The sequence below is a fragment of the Triturus cristatus genome, chromosome 1_1 (assembly GCF_964204655.1).
Source record: "Triturus cristatus chromosome 1_1, aTriCri1.1, whole genome shotgun sequence".
Lineage (NCBI taxonomy): Eukaryota > Metazoa > Chordata > Amphibia > Caudata > Salamandridae > Triturus > Triturus cristatus.
Window position 1 is genome coordinate 853,382,796 of NC_140579.1, and position 18,671 is coordinate 853,401,466.

At 44.9% G+C, this 18,671-nt stretch overlaps 1 protein-coding gene across 8 annotated transcripts in view; it reads left to right on the plus strand.

Annotated features, from left to right (window-relative positions):
- FOXP4 (forkhead box P4) overlaps positions 1 to 18,671 on the plus strand; it is a 973,797-nt gene that overhangs the window by 896,940 nt on the left and 58,186 nt on the right. For all 8 annotated transcript variants that reach the window (XM_085650470.1, XM_085650461.1, XM_085650455.1 and 5 more), the window contains one exon: positions 18,317 to 18,438. In XM_085650470.1, the coding sequence (XP_085506596.1) occupies positions 18,317 to 18,438 (122 nt within the window). The remainder of the gene's footprint in view (positions 1 to 18,316; positions 18,439 to 18,671) is intronic.

Genomic DNA, 18,671 nt, shown 5'->3' on the forward strand with positions numbered 1-18,671 from the left:
GCTGCGCTTGCGCAGTCTCGCTCGTGAGATTTAATGACTTGGAGAAGAGGGGCTTGAACCCGCCCCTCTTCTCCCCTGTTCTCCATTGGCTGGCCTCTTCAATGCTGGCCAGCCATTGGAGAAGAGGTCCCGTCACTCCGATCATGCCCCGTCCTTTTTGGATCGGGGGGCGTGTTTTTTGCAGAAAGTCTAATTATCTCCTCCAGCCATTGGCTGGAGGAGATAACAGCAAAACACGCCCCCGAATCCGAAAAGGACGCTGCGTTTCTCAGAGGCATTTCAGCTTCGCCTCGGAGAAAGGCAGTGGTGTGCTTGTCTTCTCCCCCTGCTCTCGGCTCCCTCTGCCGCTCACCTGAATAGATTTCCTGCACGATCGGTAAATATTCTGTTTTCTCTCTGCCCACGTTGGGAAGGAAGTGTCCGTGCATCGTAAACGAGGCGGTTTCCCCAAGTCCGCACATGTGCACATGCTTCTCACTTTTGCAACGTAACTGTTGTTTTTAGCACGTCTGTGTATTTTAGTCTTGTTCATGCTGTAGCCTGCGTTACACCCCCTCCCATTCCCCCTTGATTCTTCTGGCGCCTGGCCTCAGGCATGTCAAATCTGCCCAGAGACCCAGTGGTTTATGGTTGATATCTTAGATAAGGAAGTGTTTTGAATACAGTGGCTCTGGCTCGCTGTTCACCTCTTAACTTACAGCCGATCGATCCAGTGAAACATCAGAGCAAAGTCGGAAATGCGACATCAATCCTACACACACGTTGAACAGCGCAAACGATGACCACTGAAATCGCTTTAACAAAACTCACAGTAATACTGATTCTATCATTAAAAGGAGCTGCTAGCTTCTTTCCATTTTTCCAAATGTGTTTGTCAGGAAAAATAAACATCATAGTGTCAGCTACGCGAATTGAAAATGGGGCATGTTTAATATCTCAAATCAGTGCCTATTTTATTCGAAGGACTTCGGTCTGGCAAAATAACACTTTTCCTCAATCTTCCCGCATTAGCATTTGGTGTCGCTGTGCCGGTGAGCTAGCAGGCTTTCAAACGTTTTTTTTTTGCTGTGCTGGAGCGCTGTCAGAGTGCCACGCAGCACCACTTCACAGCGCCTCACATCATCACTATGCACAGCGCTGGCCCCGTCCTCGAAGCACACCAGCATCTCCGGTATGAGCCGTACTATATAAATACAGCGGGGCACGAGAGATGTCGACAGCCGACATCTTGTTTAATTATTTTTGTGAAATATCTTCGATCAATATAATAACCTAATCTGCGCTCCCTGTCCAGCCGAGCCTTAGCCCCCCCTGCCCCACCTAAGTGCTGAAGAGGCAAGTCATGATTCCTGTCCTCTGCTACGTCACATTCTGACATCCCTCCCAAGCGACCCACAGCTCTTGGGGCTGCTTCGTGCAGGCTCTCTGGGCTGGAAGAGACCAGCTCTCCATTGATGAAACTTGTGTGCGTCACTTTGCAGTAGCAGCAACAACAACACAAAGCCGATTTGAAAGCAGAAGTTACTAATACAATCTATGTGATCTATGTCACCATTTTATTTATTTAGTGCATTTTTATACAGCGCGTACACTACCCAAAGGTGTCAGAGCGCTGTACAATAGAGCTGGTTACTTTAGTGAGGAATTAGCAGTTAAAAGCCAATTTCTCTGTTCGTAACCACATGCTGTGATTTGTTAGACTTCATGGCGCTTTCAGTTTCACAACACCAAACAACAGAGCGAGGAACAGAAAGGAGCAGTGTCTAGTTACTTACTGACCTATAGCCAAGCACCATTGGATCATAACAATAGATTTATAAAGTGAAATATATTGTGGCAGGGATCCTGCTAGCTAAGTCCAATGCAGGTAACAGCGGTTGTAATGTTCTGGTTATGTAATTTTATTTACTAAGGCGCACAGTTTGCTAATGCCCAAGCACAACCATTCCCAAGGTTGCCAAAGCAAACCATTTACACTTGTTATCACGCAGCAGTTAAGGGGACAGCATGCGCAGTCACGGAAAATCGAACACATCGGCGCATGTTAAGGACACACTAAGGCATACATGCCAACATTTCAGAAGAGCAAAGTGGGAGAATTTTTGGAAAAAAATCGGGAGAATGGGGCCGTGAATCGGGTTACTGTCCTGTATGGGCTTTGGAAGTGTGCGGCTGCAGAATCGGACATTTGAAACGCAAATGCACGTTTTTGTCTTACCTTTCAGAAGCATGGAGTGCAATGGCAGGCAGAGAGAGGGCGATGCAAGTGTTGTGCACTGGCCTGGCAGGTTGCTGGCAGCGCATACACCAACCCCCCCCCCCCCCCCCCTCGTGTGTGGCACCTCAGGCTGAAACAACTTCCCGGGCACCCACACAGCCGCCCCCCAGTACTTCATAGGTCTTTAAAAGACCATTCCCTTGTTAATGGGGCTTTGTTGGATTTTCACCCCTCCTAGAGCCCCTGCATCGCCACTATTGCTGGAAGAATTAGCACGTTACACAATACCAAGCCCTGTCAGCTGAAACCCGAGGAATCGGGTTTCTGGAGCTTGAATCGGGAGGCGGGAGACTAGCCTTGAAATCGGTAGTCTCCCGCCTGAATCGGGAGGGCTGGCATGTCTGCTAAGGGTCACAAAGTAGGCGTGTTAGGGAGAGTAAATTATATTGATGTATGCAGCATATTTAATTTTGCACAGTTTCTTTTACTTCTCCTCCTATAGCTCGTTTTCCTTTACACAGCCATCTGAAACCACTCTCTCCCCGTGTTTACATAATTGGTTATAGACGCGATACAGTGCAATGTTGCTCCCTTCCCCAGACTCTCAATGTTGAAGACAAAATACTCTATATTTTCCTGAATGTGATGCCACAGAATGTCGTCTGACTCAAAGAAGCTATTTCACTTCCACTTCCAAACTTCGTGTCAGGCAATCTTCCAACTTTCATTAGGCTTTGTAATAAAACCAAGCAGGAGGCTAATAATCGAAGGCTTGTTTTAGGATGTAGCCTTATTTGAGATACCTCGCGCTTACCTTTTAAGGAGCCATTGCTTTCCTGTCTCAGACTCTGCTTTTACATTTTCAACCCTGGCTGTATTGGTTAATTATGGTGACTTCACCCCAGCGCACCTCACAGGTTAAATGCATTTATTTTCTGTGGCAGACGTGGAGTTTACAATTCAACTTTGCATTGCTTTCCTGTCCCAGACAGTTGCTAGAGGCCGCTCTGCTCCTCCGTTGTGGCCTCTCAGGCTGTGCGGGCGAGGCCTTTGGAGGAGGGGGTAGGGTAGAGCTGGGGCCGCTGTATCTCCTTGGCTCTCAGAAATCCCAAACGGGTAAATGCAGCTCCTTTCTGCTAATCCCTTATCTAACTTTCCAAAACGGTCAAATGGAGACCAGCTCGCTGAGTCATTCTTCGGTACTCTGCTAGTCTAATACATGTTTGCAACATTTCTTCCGCAAGCCTGATTATTCTTAAATGCATGGTGACAAGAGGCTTGGATACGATTGTTCCGGATTCTCATTCTAAGTCATAGAGCGGCCATTGGGGGAGGGGTAGAGCCGGGGCTGCTCTTCAAGATGCTCACACCCTGCATAGCTCAAGAAGCACACAAAATAATGCCATGGCTTAACAAGAGAAGCGCAAGAATGTTATCTGAGCTTTTGTCACCATGCATTTAAGAATAATCTGGCTGATGGAAGAATTATTGTAAAAATTTATCGGACTCGCTGAATAACCAAGAATGGCTCAGCGAGACGGTCTGCCTCTGGCACTTTTGGAAAGTGGTGGAAGGATTACCAGAACCAGCTGCTTTTACCCAGAGCAGTGAATCGCCATTACATATGGAAATGCGCGATGAGAAAGGGACATTCCATTTGGGCTGCATACATTGCCTCGGAGAAAGGCGGTGGTGTGCTTGTTGGTCTGAGCAAGCATGGTGGTTGAAGGGCGCTATTCTTACTTCGAGTTGTGGGCCTCGAATTGCTGATCTCCCCATCAGCAAGGGGCTTTGGGGTGCTCCTTGTGACCCGCAGTGAGGGCGCTTCCTCCTCCATCAGCTGAATTTCTTGGGGTGCTACGTAAACCTCAAGTTATGCAGTCCGAGATGAGGATCGCCCCCTAAACAGAAGTGTTGACATTATATTTCGACTTGCTCACTTTGCACTCCGCGGGAATAAAAATTCGTCCACCGATGCGCTACTTCCGAATCACATGACAGCCAATCCCACGCCTGAATGTATACTGGCAGTCGTCTGAGAGTGGAAAAGACTCTTAATCTGTAAAGTGACACAAGATTGGAGCATTTTCGGCACCTCATCCAATCCTACGCAGCTGCACAGAATTCGAATGTGCTCATTGGCTTTGAAGTACGCACGTGCCTCTGAGGTTACTATAAACAGTCCGCTAGCTGGTGGGAAATTGGGAACTATTACATTTTCAAGCGGATTAAACGTGAGTAGCTGCTAGTGTAAGGTAAGTGAATGTGTGACCGAACGGGCAGTAACATTTTAGCTGAACGGTAACAAACTTCTTTGCAAACTCCTCTGTGACAGCTCTCTCTTCCCTGTTCTTGAGTTCTGTTAATGACTACGTTGCATCGTACACGTGCATTCTACTCTGCATTTCCCTACTGGCTAACGCTTGGATGAACTCAACAGTTCTTGCCATATGGGCAAAAGTCCAGTGTTTTAGCGGTGGATATATATCTGGGCATGCAGTCGTTTAACTGTGTCATGGCTAAGGCCCACTTTACTTGCTGGGCGACGCTGGTGGTTGTGTTTGGTGAACTCGTTCCTGCAGCAGCTTTGATGAGGCAGGACTGCTGTTCTGGGATCTGTGTTAAAAACCTGCACGACAGGCTCTCAATTTCAGCAGTCGAGGCAGGGCAGACACAGACAGGTGCTTGACTTCGGCAGGCTTTTTAGGTATCGGCTCGAAGGCTGCCCCTTTTTACAGCCACTCTGCCTATGGCTGGAAGACGTAGCCCCCCCCCCCCGAAATCTTTTTCAGCCCCCAACACCCCCCCCCTGAAATTTGGCTCTAGTTGCCCGCCTGCATAGATCTTATGTGGGCTACACTTTGCATCTGTCGGTGTTCGCTGTCAGGGCTTAACAACACGCATTACAATGCAATGGTCTCGGCATTGGTAAAGTTAGAGCTATTGGCATTGCTCATGACAATGCCGTTTCTTTAAATGTTTTAAAAACAAAAACATAAACAAAAATAATGTCATGAGCAATGCCAATAGCTCTAACTTTACCAATGCCGAGACCATTGCATTGTAAATGCTTGTTTTCATTAAGGTATTGCGCCTCTCTTAACATCATTCTTTTTCTCAAGCCAGGCGAGCCATCAGAAACATGAACAAGCATTGGCATAGCCAAGAAGTCTCGCCTTTGGGACCTTATGTGTTTAGCCACAACTTTTGGCTATGTTGTAGAGCATTGTGGCTGCTGTGCATTATGGTGAACAGTTATATAAAAAGTGTTACGCATTTTTGTTACCTTTATACAAATGAAGACGACATTATATACAACTGAAAAACCTGATTAAAAAAAGATTTTAACATAGAAAATGTCTTCTAGTTTTTTTGTACTTGCACTGCTGACAACTTCTTCCTGCCTGTTCTCGTGCTTGTTTGTTATATATTTTTTTGTTACGGGGGAGCAGGACACAAGTAACGGGGGAGTGGAGGTTGGAAAACAGTAATCTAATTAGAACACGAGCAGCGGATGGGGAACAGCCATTACAACGCGTTTTTTACCACGCGCAGCTTTTACATCGCATGCGTTACAACGCATGCGATGTTACAACGCAATGCCATTAAAACGCAAGTCTTTACATCGACTTGCGCTAGATGGCGTGCTAACATTACAAATAGTGTAATTTACTATCCCAACACCTTCCCTACTGTTACGTGGACTGGAGTTGGAATAGTAAATTACACTTTTCTAATGTTAGCACGCCATCTAGTGCAAGTTGATGTAAAGACTTGCGTTGTAATGGCATAGCGTTGTAACATCGCATGCAATGTAACTGCACGCGTTGTAATGACACGCGTTGTAATGTCATACATCCGCAGCGGATGGACACTGGGGGAGAATCAACAGATGCCAGATTCCAAGGGCAGACTGACGTGATTCTTAGGTGGTGCGCTGAAGCAAAATGGTGGTGGTGAATGATGTTTGGTACTCAGGTGGTGGCACTATATGGTGTGGATTGGAGGTACGTTGTGGATTGTGGAGTTGAAATATGTTGTTTGGTGTGTAATTATGTGGTGTGTATTGGAAATGTGTGGAGTTGGATTGTGTGGCCTGGAACTGTGGTGTTGAGTGAAATTATGTTTAGTGGGATTGTGCCATGGTGTGGAGTGCATTTATGTTGATTGGTGGTATGTGCTATAGAGTGCATTTATGTTGCCTTGAGTAGAGTGCAATTATGTGGCATGCAATTATGTGGCACTGAGTGTTATTATGTAGAGTGTATTTATGTTGCATTGAATAGAGTGTAATTATGTGGCACTGAGTGGTATTATGGGGAGTGTATGTTGTATTCAGTAGAGTGTAATTATGTGGTGTGTAATTATGTGGCACTGATTGGTATTATTTGGAGTGTATGTTGTATTCAGTAGAGTGTAATTATGTGGCACTGAGTGGTATTATTTGGAGTGTATGTTGCATTCAGTAGAGTATAATTATGTGGCACTGAGTGGTATTATCTGGAGTGTATGTTGCATTCAGTAGAGTGTAATTATTTGGCACTGAGTGGTATTTGGAGTGCATGTTGCATTGAGTGCAGTGTAATTATGTAGCATATAATTATGTGGCACTGAGTGGTATTGTGTGGAGTGTATGTTGCATTCATTAGAGTGTAATTATGTGGTGTGTAATTATGTGGCTCTGAGTGGTATTTGGAGTGTATGTGGCATTGAGTGCAGTGTAATTATGTAGCATATAATTATGTGGCACTGTGTGGTGTTATGTTGAGTGTATTTATGTTGCATTGAATTGAGTGTAATTGTGATGTGTAATTATGTGGTACTGAGTGGTATTATGTGGAGTGTATTTATTCTGCATTGAGTAGAGTGTAATTATGTGGCGTGTAATTATGTGGCACTGAGTGGTATTATGGGGAGTGTATGTTGTATTCAGTAGAGTGTAATTATGTGGCGTGTAATTATGTGGCATTGAGTGGTATTTGGAGTGTATGTTGCATTGAGTGCAGTGTAATTATGTAGCATATAATTATGTGGCACTATGTGGTATTATGTGGAGTGTATTTATGTTGCGTTGAGTAGAATATATGTGGCGTGTAATTATAAGGCAGTGAGTAGTATTATGTGGAGTGTATTTATGTTGCATTGAGTAGAGTGTAATTATGTGGCGTGTAATTATGTGGCACTAAGTGGTATTATGGGGAGTGTATGTTGTATTCAGTAGAGTGTAATTATGTGGTGTGTAATTATGTGGCACTGGGTGATGATATTTGGAGTGTATGTTGCATTGAGTGCAGTGTAATTATGTAGCATATAATTGTGTGGTATTGTGTGGAGTGTATGTTGCATTCAGTAGAGTGTAATTATGTGGCACTGAGTGGTATTTGGGGTGTATGTTGCATTGAGTGCAGTGTATTTTTATAGCATATAATTATGTGACACTGAGTGGTATTGTGTGGAGTGTATGTTGCATTCAGTGGAGTGTAATTATGTGGCACTGAGGGGTAATATTTAGAGTGTATGTTGCATTGAGTGAAGTGTAATTATGTAGCATATAATTATGTGGCCCTGAGTGGTATTTTGTGGAGTGTATGGTTCATTCAGTAGAGTGTAATTATGTGGCACTGAGTGGTATTTGTAGTGTATGTTGCATTGAGTGAAGTGTGATTATGTAGCATATATTTATGTGGCACTGAGTGGTATTGTGTGGAGTGTATGTTGCATTCAGTGGAGTGTAATTATGTGGCGTGTAATTATGTGGCACTGAGTGGTATTATTTGGAGTGTATGTTGCATTTTGTTAAGTGTCATTATGTAGCATATAATTATGTGGCACTGAGTGGTATTTTGTGGAGTGTATGTTACATTCAGTAGTGTGATTATGTTGCGTGTAATTATGTGGCACTGAGTGGTATTTGGAATGTATGTTGCACCGAGTGCAATGTAATTATGAAGCATATAATTATGTGGCACTGTGTGGTAATATGTGGAGTGTATTTATGTTGCATTGAGTAGAGTGTAAGTATGTGGCATGTAATTATATGGCACTGAGTGGTATCATGTGGAGTGTACTTATGTTAGATTTAGTGTAATTACGTGGCGTGTAATTATGTGGTACTGAGTGGTACTATGGGGAGTGTATGTTGCATTCAGTAGAGTGTAATTATGTGGCGTGTAATTATGTGGCACTGAGTGGTGGTATTTGGAGTGTATGTTGCATTGAGTGCAGTGTAATTATGTAGCATATAATTATGTGGCACTGAGTGGTATTGTGTGGGGGGCCTCCTGCCAAATACAGAGAAGAAAGGCTCTGGCAGTAAGAAAGTAATAAATCAATTTGTGCAGAAAATGTGCACAGCAACAGAGGGCACCTCAGAGAAGAGGTTGAATGCCTGCCATACCTTCTAATAACCCATAAAAACAAGATGACCAGCGCTGACCGCCATCTGTTTCCAATTAGATAATTCAAAACAGATGACGCTGCTGCTCGCTCCGGAGCACCCTAGGCCAGAGGACAGAGAAGGCGGGATATGCCCCTGCCTTTGGCCAATTGCATGCTGTCTTTCTTAGAAAGACGCATGCAAAGGCCAATAGCGGGACATAAAACAGAAAAGCACACGCACAAGCATGTATTCCTAGTTTAAAGCCCTTACTAAAGCCTTGCTGGGCAGCGCATGCACGCTGGCTCAGGCGAAACCTCAAAAAGCATCCTTTCCTTCCCTCTGCAGGCTCACCAGGCTTAACAAACCGGCAGATTTTAGTGGCTCAACACGTAAGTGACCACAATTAAATAGTGAATGCTTTCATCGATGTCGTGCTTCAAGTCAGTTCGGTCTGCCATCTCTGTCCACCCTCACTGGTGTGGTTATGAGGTGGAAAGCGTTCCCAATGGCTGCCACTGTTGCCAGTTAGATGGTAAAATCCTGATCAAAAGAAACACTGCCCTGTCCCTGTCTTGTTTGCATTCTATCATTTCCCGAGACCCGTTCTTAAGATGCCGTGAGACCTCTCAGTAAGTCCCACTATGGCCACTAGGTGGTGCCAAAGGACAAGGCGTAGTCCTTGTAGCATGCTGGTGTACAAAGTGCAGCTCTCTTGCTGATGTGCCTCAGTCAGCAATACTTACCGAGTCAGTCTCGCTGCCTCACTAAATGTGGCTCTCCTTGAAGACCTCTGTGCGCCTGCCTTGCTGAATTCACTGGGTGGTCCGCCTGGCTCACGCTCACTGTGCAGCTCCGTGAGACCACCATTGTGCGGCTTTCATTGCGGCGCTGGTACTGTGACCGCTTGGAAGCATGGTTGGTGGGGTGAAGTACGTGCCTACATTTTGTCCTAAAAAACATTGATTATCAGAGCAGACATATCTTTATCATGGCTAGACTCTCACTCTTATCATGTCTGGCCGTGGGGTTGGAGTCACCCTCTGTGTCTTGATATAATATGAAACTCAAATTATGTACTATATTAGTTGGATAGCGATTCATTCACTTTTTGAGGCCCCAATGCGCTTTACGGACAATGGAGTAAATGGCTGCTCTGGTTATCAGCGTGTAACTTCTACACTGTTACGTATGCATAGAAGGTTGCTGATTTCCTGTCCGTTTAACAGCAGTGCTCTACTCGTGACTAAGTCTGGGCGGTGAACTCCACCCCGCTCGTGGAATATGCGGAGTTTTCCGTACTCCACGTTACATGGAGGTTGCGGAGTTCTGAAAAACTACACTTAGCGTAGCAGACCAGAGTTTTTTTCCTCGCTCGCGTTCATCAACGTCAAGTTGGTGAGCGCGACCGAGGAAAATCCACCTCCCGGCGAGATTTTTCCTCGTTCGCGATCATCCGCATCAAGTTGGTATCAAGTTGGCAAGCGCGTTTTGTGGAAAATCAACCTCTCAGCGAGATTTCTCAACGCGGGCGGTCAGATTTCTCATTGCGAGTGGTTGCATATGCTTGCGACTGCTCGCGTTGAGAAACCGTCTGTTCACGTTGAGAAAGCTGCCGCTCGAGTAAAAATCTTCTCGAGCGGCAGAAAGGAAGCAGTGCCCTCTTGCGCTGTGCATGGTGCCGTTCGCGATGATTTCATAGTGCACACCAGCACCTGGCACTGAAAATCACCATGAACGGCATTGATCTAACGCACTCTGCTGCTCGCGGAGCTCCGCGTAGAGTGGTGGAGTTTTTTTTGCACTTAGTGGAATTCTGCAAAGCGCCCAGGCTTACTTGTGACGCAGCTGGTTTTGCAGCAACACGTTTGGCTGAAATTATTGATCAAAATAGTGAGAAATGGAGTCGCTGGTTAAATGTGGTATCCATTCACTTTAAAATCTGTGCCTGAAGGATCATGGGATGGTGAGGAAGCAGGTCTGTATTGTATTCTGGCATCTAGGTGGCTGATAATTAGCCTCATTTGTGCAGCAAGGGACTTTTGATGTCTCTGCAGAGAAAGCGCGAATGAATTATTAAGGGACCCTGTGGAGTGGAGCTTCCCTTCTGACAGCAGCCCTGCGGTTTAGACTGAGTTGAGGGTCGCCCAGTGCACAGGGGTGATACGGTTACCTGGGCACACGTGTTGCCCTACAAAAGAAGTTGCCTCACTGCAGCATTGTGGATTCGTTGCAGCCTCAGGAGTGGGCTTCGAGGGCCCAGTATTGAGGTAATTGGCATAGTCCAGGTATGAAAACTGTTGTGCATTCGCTGTCTGTTTCCCTTGAGATAAACCAAAGCGAGGAAATATGTGCAGCAGTGCTAAACTGATATAGAGGGTGTCTTTGGTCGCCCTGCGGGCAGGACTTGTTGGAGGATGTATTACTTTGGCAGAGGCGGGTTGGCGGCAGTCCGTGGGCCAGGCACCATGCAGAGGTAGGGTCATAAGTAGCCAAGGATCCACAGTAGAGCTTCAGATGGTTTCTCAGCGTATTTGTAATATTGATATAGTGCACAGGAGAGTGTAATCGCCCAACGAATATCTGATATCAGAATTGACCTGTAATAAGAATAAGAGGATACTCATAATAATTGTTACAGGTGGCTAGTGATGTCAGAATGCTTCTGCTCGCACCGAGCGCTTCTGAATTGCAGCTCCCTTTACGCCTGTATTCTTTCACAACTGAAAGCGGACATACAGGTGGCTTGCCGAGGCCTTTTGTGTTTGCCTCCTGAGGCTCTCGGCTGACGTGTGAGGCAATCTTTAATAGAACACAGTGCAGCAGCATGAACCAGGCCTCCATTTGACAGAGCTCTAAAATAATATTGTAGTGGCTTGACCTGCCTCGCGCTGCCTGAGCGCGAGGCGTACATTCAGCGTCTCGCGCTGCCTGCGATGACGTAGTGTTTAATGACAGTTGGTGATAACGTGTGTGTTGTGGTTAGCCACAGGCAAGCATTCGTGCCCGTGGGAGTTCGTAAATAAAGATTTGCTGTTCTACGCTTCTGACTCCGTCCAGTCTTTACATGAGAAAGTGGCGACGAGTACGACTCCCACAGAACCCACAGAAGACTACGGTCAAAGGTACCTGAGGAACTGGACGCCCTGCGCATTCCTCACGTGATTGTCGGTGTCGATCCACTGCCACAGCCTTGCACGGAGAAGCGAGCGTCTGTTTCCTGATGTCTCCCGGAGATCGATTCGGATAAGCCTGAGGTGAGGAAACTTGTGACGACAGGCGTTAGGCGCGCAGACTTCGCTGTTTGTCCCTCCCTCTCTGCCTTCTGACACATGATCTTCACCGCCCAGCTCTTAAAGAGGCAGCTTCGTTTTTGTCACTTTCAGTGCATATGGTCTGCTGCGCAAGGTTTATCGTCGAATATTGCTGGGGCTTAGAAAATTGGACTGGTGTGTTCTTGGCAGTATCTACATGTGTGAAGAAAAACGCATTAAGACAAAAAGGGTTACTCACTCTGCACTTGGCAAATAGAACATGACGTGGGCACGATCTTGAGAAAAAAAAGTATAAAACACATAATTCTTCTCGCAGTCTCTCTGGTTGGAGTAATAGAGGCTGTTTCAAACGTTGTGGCTCATCAAGAATTCTGGCTTTGATGTAATTTCGTACACTCTTGGGATTGCCACCGTTAACCACTTATAAGTAGGAACAATAAATATATATATATTTCCTCATTCGCACTTTTGAGGAAAACTTTACATGATGCAGTCTATTCTTCCTCCACCTCCTTTCCTGGACACACCTGGCGAACCTCCTGTGCCTTGGAGAAAGTGGTTCGATGCGTTTGAAAATTACCTGGGTGCAATAGGAGCACATAGGTTCAGGCCAGAAAGGAAAAAGTTTTTACTACTTCATTCTCTGGGGTTTGAAGGGAGAGAAACCCTTAAACATTTACCTGATGTAGTGGGTGAAGAAGAAGAAGATACAGATGAATACAAAGACACAGTGAAGAAATTAAAAGTCAGATTTGATAAGCAACCCAGTGTGGTGGTGTCTAGGCATAAATTCTTTAAAAGAGTGCAGAAAACCGAGGAAGATGTAGACACATACATTACTGCTTTGAGGAAGTTGGTGGCAGAATGTGAGTTTGAAAATTTCAGTGAACAATTGATTCGTGACCAGTTCATAGGAAAATGTCTCGACAAAACCATAAGACAAAAGCTCTTATCTTTGGAAAATCCCTCCCTGGATGAATCTATTCGCATAGCGAAAAGTATTGAAACGTCACAATCTTCAATAAAGGAACTGGAAAGTAAAAGTGTTGAAGTTGTTACCCCTGTCCGTTTTAAAAAGTATGAGAGGAAAAAAGATTATCAGCCAAGTAATTTTTTCAAAAGGACTGATATCTGTTACAGATGTGGATATCCCTCCCATGTGAAAAGTGGTAGACCGTGTCCCGCGAGAAATGCAACCTGTCGCAAATGTGGGAAATTGGGACATTTTGACAAAGTATGCCAAAGCCAAAAATATAAGAAAGTACAGGTAGCATGTGCCATGGATGCAAGTGGTAGTGACAGCGACGACACTCTTTGTGAACTCAAGGACATGGTTGTAGTCGTCAGCGAAGGGAACATAAGGAGTGGTAACCCTGATGACTGTATAGATCCCTATGCCATCATTGGAGTAGGTGAAGAAAGTTTGAGACTGCTTGTAGACTCTGGTGCAAGGATCACAATGATCAGTGAATCTTTGTTCAGGAAAAAATGGGGTAACAGACCTCTGCAACCGCCTGACCGTGAACCTGTATCCTATGAAGGGAGAAGTATAGAACTGATGGGGTACTTTGAGGACATCTTGATCTTCAAGAACAGACACATTTATGGAAAAGTATACGTCGCTGTCAATGGATTAGACATATTGGGATGGTTCCACCAAGGTTTGTTCAGTATGATGCTGTGCCCTGGAGCAAAGGAACAGATTCTGGTTGTTCGGGACCAAACACATGTGGAGGAACTACTCAATAAATATCCTAGAGTGTTTTCAGGCGAATTGGGGAAAATCAAAGGATTCAAACACAAGATCAAGATAAAGAGTGATGCGGAACCGGTAAAACACAAAATAAGGAGTATCCCTTTCAGCATCAGAGAAGACTTGGAAAAATAACTTTTGTCCATGCAAAAAAGAGGGGTTATTGAACCCATAGAATCGTCTGATTGGTCTTCAGCATTGGTCGTGGCAAGGAAGAAAAATAATGATCTCAGAATCTGCATTGATTTGCGCAATCTAAACAAGGTCATCTGGGTGGATTCGCATCCTCTACCGAATATATCAGAAATGCTGGGTGTAGTCGAAGGTGCCAAGGTCTTCACCAAATTAGATCTGGCCTCGGCATATCACCAAATTGAACTGGACAAGGATTCACGCCATTTCACTGCGTTCAACTCTCCTGCAGGTTTGTTCCAATTTTGTCGTATGCCTTTTGGGTTGGCCTCAGCAGCCTCTGTCTTTCAGAGAGTTATGGTCAATTTACTGAAGGGGATAAAAAACGTGGCCATATTCCAAGATGACATTCTGCTGTTCGCAAAAGACCAACAAGAACACGACATAGTGCTGAACAAGATCTTGTCTATATTCCAGGAACATGGGGTGGTCCTGAAAAGGGACAAGTGTGAATTCTCTAAAGACAAGATGGATTATCTGGGTCACACGATATCAAGTGAAGGAGTCACGCCCAAACCGAGTTTGGTTCAAGCCATTGTTGATGCCTCCGCTCCCAAAGACAAAGCAGGAGTCAAATCACTGTTAGGTCTCACAGAATTTTATGCCCGCTTTATTCAAGACTATGCTACAAAGATTCGTCCCATTTCCAAGCTGCTCCAAGACAGAAGTGAATTTGTGTGGGATGATGAATGCAAGACCGCCTTCGATTGGATCAAGGAGCAACTTAGCACTGTCAAGGCCTTGAAGCCATTTGTACAAGGGGTCCAGTGTACCTTGACTGTTGATGCTAGCAGTTATGGACTGGGCGCTGTTTTAACACAGATTGTTGACCAAAAGGAACACACTGTAGGGTTTGCATCCAGAGTACTAAGAGAAGCAGAGACTCACTATTCAGTCATTGAGAAGGAGCTTCTAGCGTGTTGGTGGGGCATTGAAAAATTTAAAAATTATTTGTGGGGACAAAAATTTATTCTTCAAACGGACCACAAACCATTAGTTGCGATTTTAGGGTGTACCAACAGCCGCGGGGCCACTCCCCGCATCGCACGCCTAGCTTCCAAACTCTTACAATTCAACTTTGATATTGTACATATTGCTGGGGGAAAAAATGTAAGAGCGGATGCACTGTCACGTTTACCTGCTAACACCAGTCAGGACATACAAGGTATTGATGAATGTTGTTCTGATGATAAGGAGGATTATATTATAGCAAGTGTTGAACTTAATAACGTTTGTACTATTGATCAGCAAAAATGGAGGGAGGCGTTGGCTGGTGATGAAGTTTCAAAAAAACTTATGAAATATATTTCCCAAGGGTGGCCCAGGGAAAGGAATGTGGATGTTAATTTGCAACCCTATGTCAAGGTGTGTGATGAACTTTCGATTGAGGATGGTCTAGTTTTCAGGTTAGAAAAACTTGTTCCACCGGTGGACATCAGATCCACTCTTCTGACCAAAGCACATGATGGGCACCTAGGTGCCACATTAACCAAGCGTAGAGTAAGAGAGTACTTTTGGTGGCCTAAAATGGATAGAGATATTGAGGAAATGGTGCAAGACTGCACTGTTTGTTCGTCTAGTGACAAAAGTCTTCACACTAGTTGTCCCCCTCTTCAACCTATTCCCCTCCCGGGTGGACCGTGGGAAAAACTTGGCATAGATGTTCTAGGACCCTTTCACAGTCTGCCCCAACAATGCAGATTTGCCATTGTCATGGTGGACTATTACACAAAGTGGCCCGAGGCCAAGTTTGTCTCTAAGGTCGATTCCCAAGAAATCATCGACTTCTTAAGGGAAACATTTATGAGAGAAGGGTTCCCCCAAACTTTAATATCAGACAACGGAGTACAATTTGTATCATCTGAAGTACAAGAGTTTCTTAGAGAATCTGCCATCACTCATCACCGAAGTTCTCTCTATCATCCTCAAACCAACGGCTTGGTAGAGAGACTTAATAGAGTCATAGGTGATTGTGTCAAGTGGGCTCTTGCCCACCACAAAGCTGTTCCCCAAAGTGTCAGGACAATGTTGTGGTTTTATAGAACCACTCCGCATTCTTCCACTGGTGTGTCCCCCTTTGAACTACTGAGAGGTAGGAAACCATGTACCGAGTTTAGACCGGCTTGGATGTCTAAATGGAATAAATCCAATTCTACTCCTCAAGAAATGGATGAGAAAGTGAGGTCCAAGTCTGCTGAGGTCCAGATCAAACAAAAAGAGTACTTTGATGAAAGGAAGCGTGTTAAGATCAGAGAATTTGCGGTGGGAGACAGGATCAGAATTAAGAAACCAGGTTTTGTAAGAAAAGGAGAAGCTAAGTATGGGGAAATTGTGGTGGTGGATAAAGTGTGTGGAAATGCGGTTCGAGTCAATGGAAAAGACTGGTGGAATAGTAACAAGGTGGCGAAAGTTAAAAATGTGCTCAATGACGTCAAGTGTCCCATGTTGAAAAGTGAGGTCTCTCATAGGATCTCTCAAGGTAAACTTGATGTCCAGAGCTCTTCTCCCAGCCACGCCGCTGTCAGGAGGAGCACCAGAACAGTTAATATTCCTGTTAGGTACCGTCAATGATTTTCTGTGTTTCTCTATGCCACTGTTGTGTTTCTCCTGCACTTCCTTTCTTTTTCTCTCTCTCTCTCTCTCTCTCTCTCTCTCTCTCTTTCTCTCTCGCTTTCTCTCTCTCTTTCTCTCTCGTTTGTTCTTTCTTTCTTTCTTTCTTCCCTGTCTCTTGCTCTCCCCTTCGCTGCTTTCTCTATTTCTCTGTTCTCCAAGAAAAGGAGATATGTAGTGGCTTGACCTGCCTCGCGCTGCCTGAGCGCGAGGCGTACATTCAGCGTCTCGCGCTGCCTGCGATGACGTAGTGTTTAATGACAGTTGGTGATAACGTGTGTGTTGTGGTTAGCCACAGGCAAGCATTCGTGCCCGTGGGAGTTCGTAAATAAAGATTTGCTGTTCTACGCTTCTGACTCCGTCCAGTCTTTACAAATATGCTCCTAGCCTTTCCCCTGTTTCCAAGCTCTTACATCAGGAGATGACTGAAACTGCGCACATTTGCTCCACGTGTAAACATGCATAAAGAACCATCAAACTTTACCAGCAACTAAAAACTTTCTCCTTTTTAATGCGTAAAACATGTCTGAAAAAACCTTTGGCGATAAACTTAAGTAGCTGCAATTTTTTCTGTAACATTATTAAGATAACGACACTGAGTGATAGGCATGCCAATCATCATAAGCTGTCAAAAATAGTCAGAATATTTGTTTAGAGATGTTTATTGCTGATGAATAAACACTTTTGCCTGGAGAAGTGGATAGCTTTGTAAGTGCGAGCTGCAGTTTTCCGCTAACAGTGGAATGTTTTCTGCAATTGGAATTTTGAGGTTGTGTTTGTCTGTCACAGGGTTAATGCTAGTCGAGTAAACGGAAATTATAAAAGAGGACAATGTGTTTATATCTTTTTATTCTGTAAATGTGTTATGATGATGAAATATGTAAATTAATTCACAGGTATGAAATCACCTGAGCAGTGTATGCTTTGTTTCAAAACTACTGTGTTTTTTGTGCCAGAACAGCCAAATATGTTATACTTAGACTATTTACAGAGCAGAAATCTAGATTTAGTAATTACAGGACAAGTGGCAAGTACAAAATGCAGGCTGTAATCCAAACAGTGCACCCAAAAGAATGTGTGGAGTAAAGGACAGTGAGTGAGTTGTCTTCCAGGGCAAAGAAGCACTCTTCGGTGTCTGGGCCTTGGGGTTCCAAGTAATGATTACTCTAGGGCGGTTACACGTGTCTTTTATTGTGCTTGGGTCAGATGAACCTTAAAAAGTTAAAGTCCTTCCATAAAAGCAGGAGAGATGGGAAACGTCTGGTATTTGCAGTGCCTGGCAGCTGTGATGGCCAAGAAGCCTATCTCCTCCAGCCTGTACATGTCCTGATTTCCTTTCTGGCTAAGGCTGGACATCGGGTTTTGCAGCCGGTGATGGAGATCTTCTCAGTGCAGGAGTAGGGTTCTTGTTTACCCTTCCTTGTAAAGTAGGCAGGCTTGCGATGGAAGGCACTGATTGGACGAGACTGGGCTGATGCGACCATACTCTTGCTGGTGCTTTGTGCAGCATAAAGCAGCATGAGATACTGCTTTGACGGAGGCTAGAGAAGGTTCTTGTAGGCCTGTGAGAATGGAAGCTAGAGAAGCTTCAAGTAGGCCTTTGAGACGAGCGCTGCCCCTGTTTCTGTAGCATGGGACCAATGCCTGGTCATTGTGTTTTAAAATATATTACAGAGTCATCTCTTGGTTCATGCATAAACGATATCACACAACACAATAGTTATCATTTTGATGTGTTTGCTAGAATTCAAGGCTGAGTTAGCTCTACAAGGCTTCAAATCTACGGTCATCCAGTTACAAGTCAAATCTGCAGCAGCTTCTCAAACTACTGAGCTATCGTGGCACTGTAAACCCTAATATGTATTGACTCTGCGCTGTTTCCTTTGTTGCAGAATGCTGTGCGCCACAACCTGAGCCTGCACAAGTGCTTTGTGCGGGTAGAGAACGTGAAGGGTGCTGTGTGGACCGTGGACGAGCAGGAGTACCAGAAGCGAAGACCTCCAAAAATGACCGGGTGAGTGGCATGGTGCAGCCCAGCAGCCTCTCTAACCAGTGGGTGGGTGACATTCAAGATGTCAACAACAGCAGCTCTCTATAATATGTAGACATGGCCGCCTGGCCTTTGAGTACATTGGGAGATAACATCTCAGGCCAGGACCCTTGCAAGAGAAAAGCCAGTCAAGTTAGGATGCAGCTGATATGTGACTCATTCTGCGCTAGCCCTGTATTTTTTTAAAGGTCCTAAAT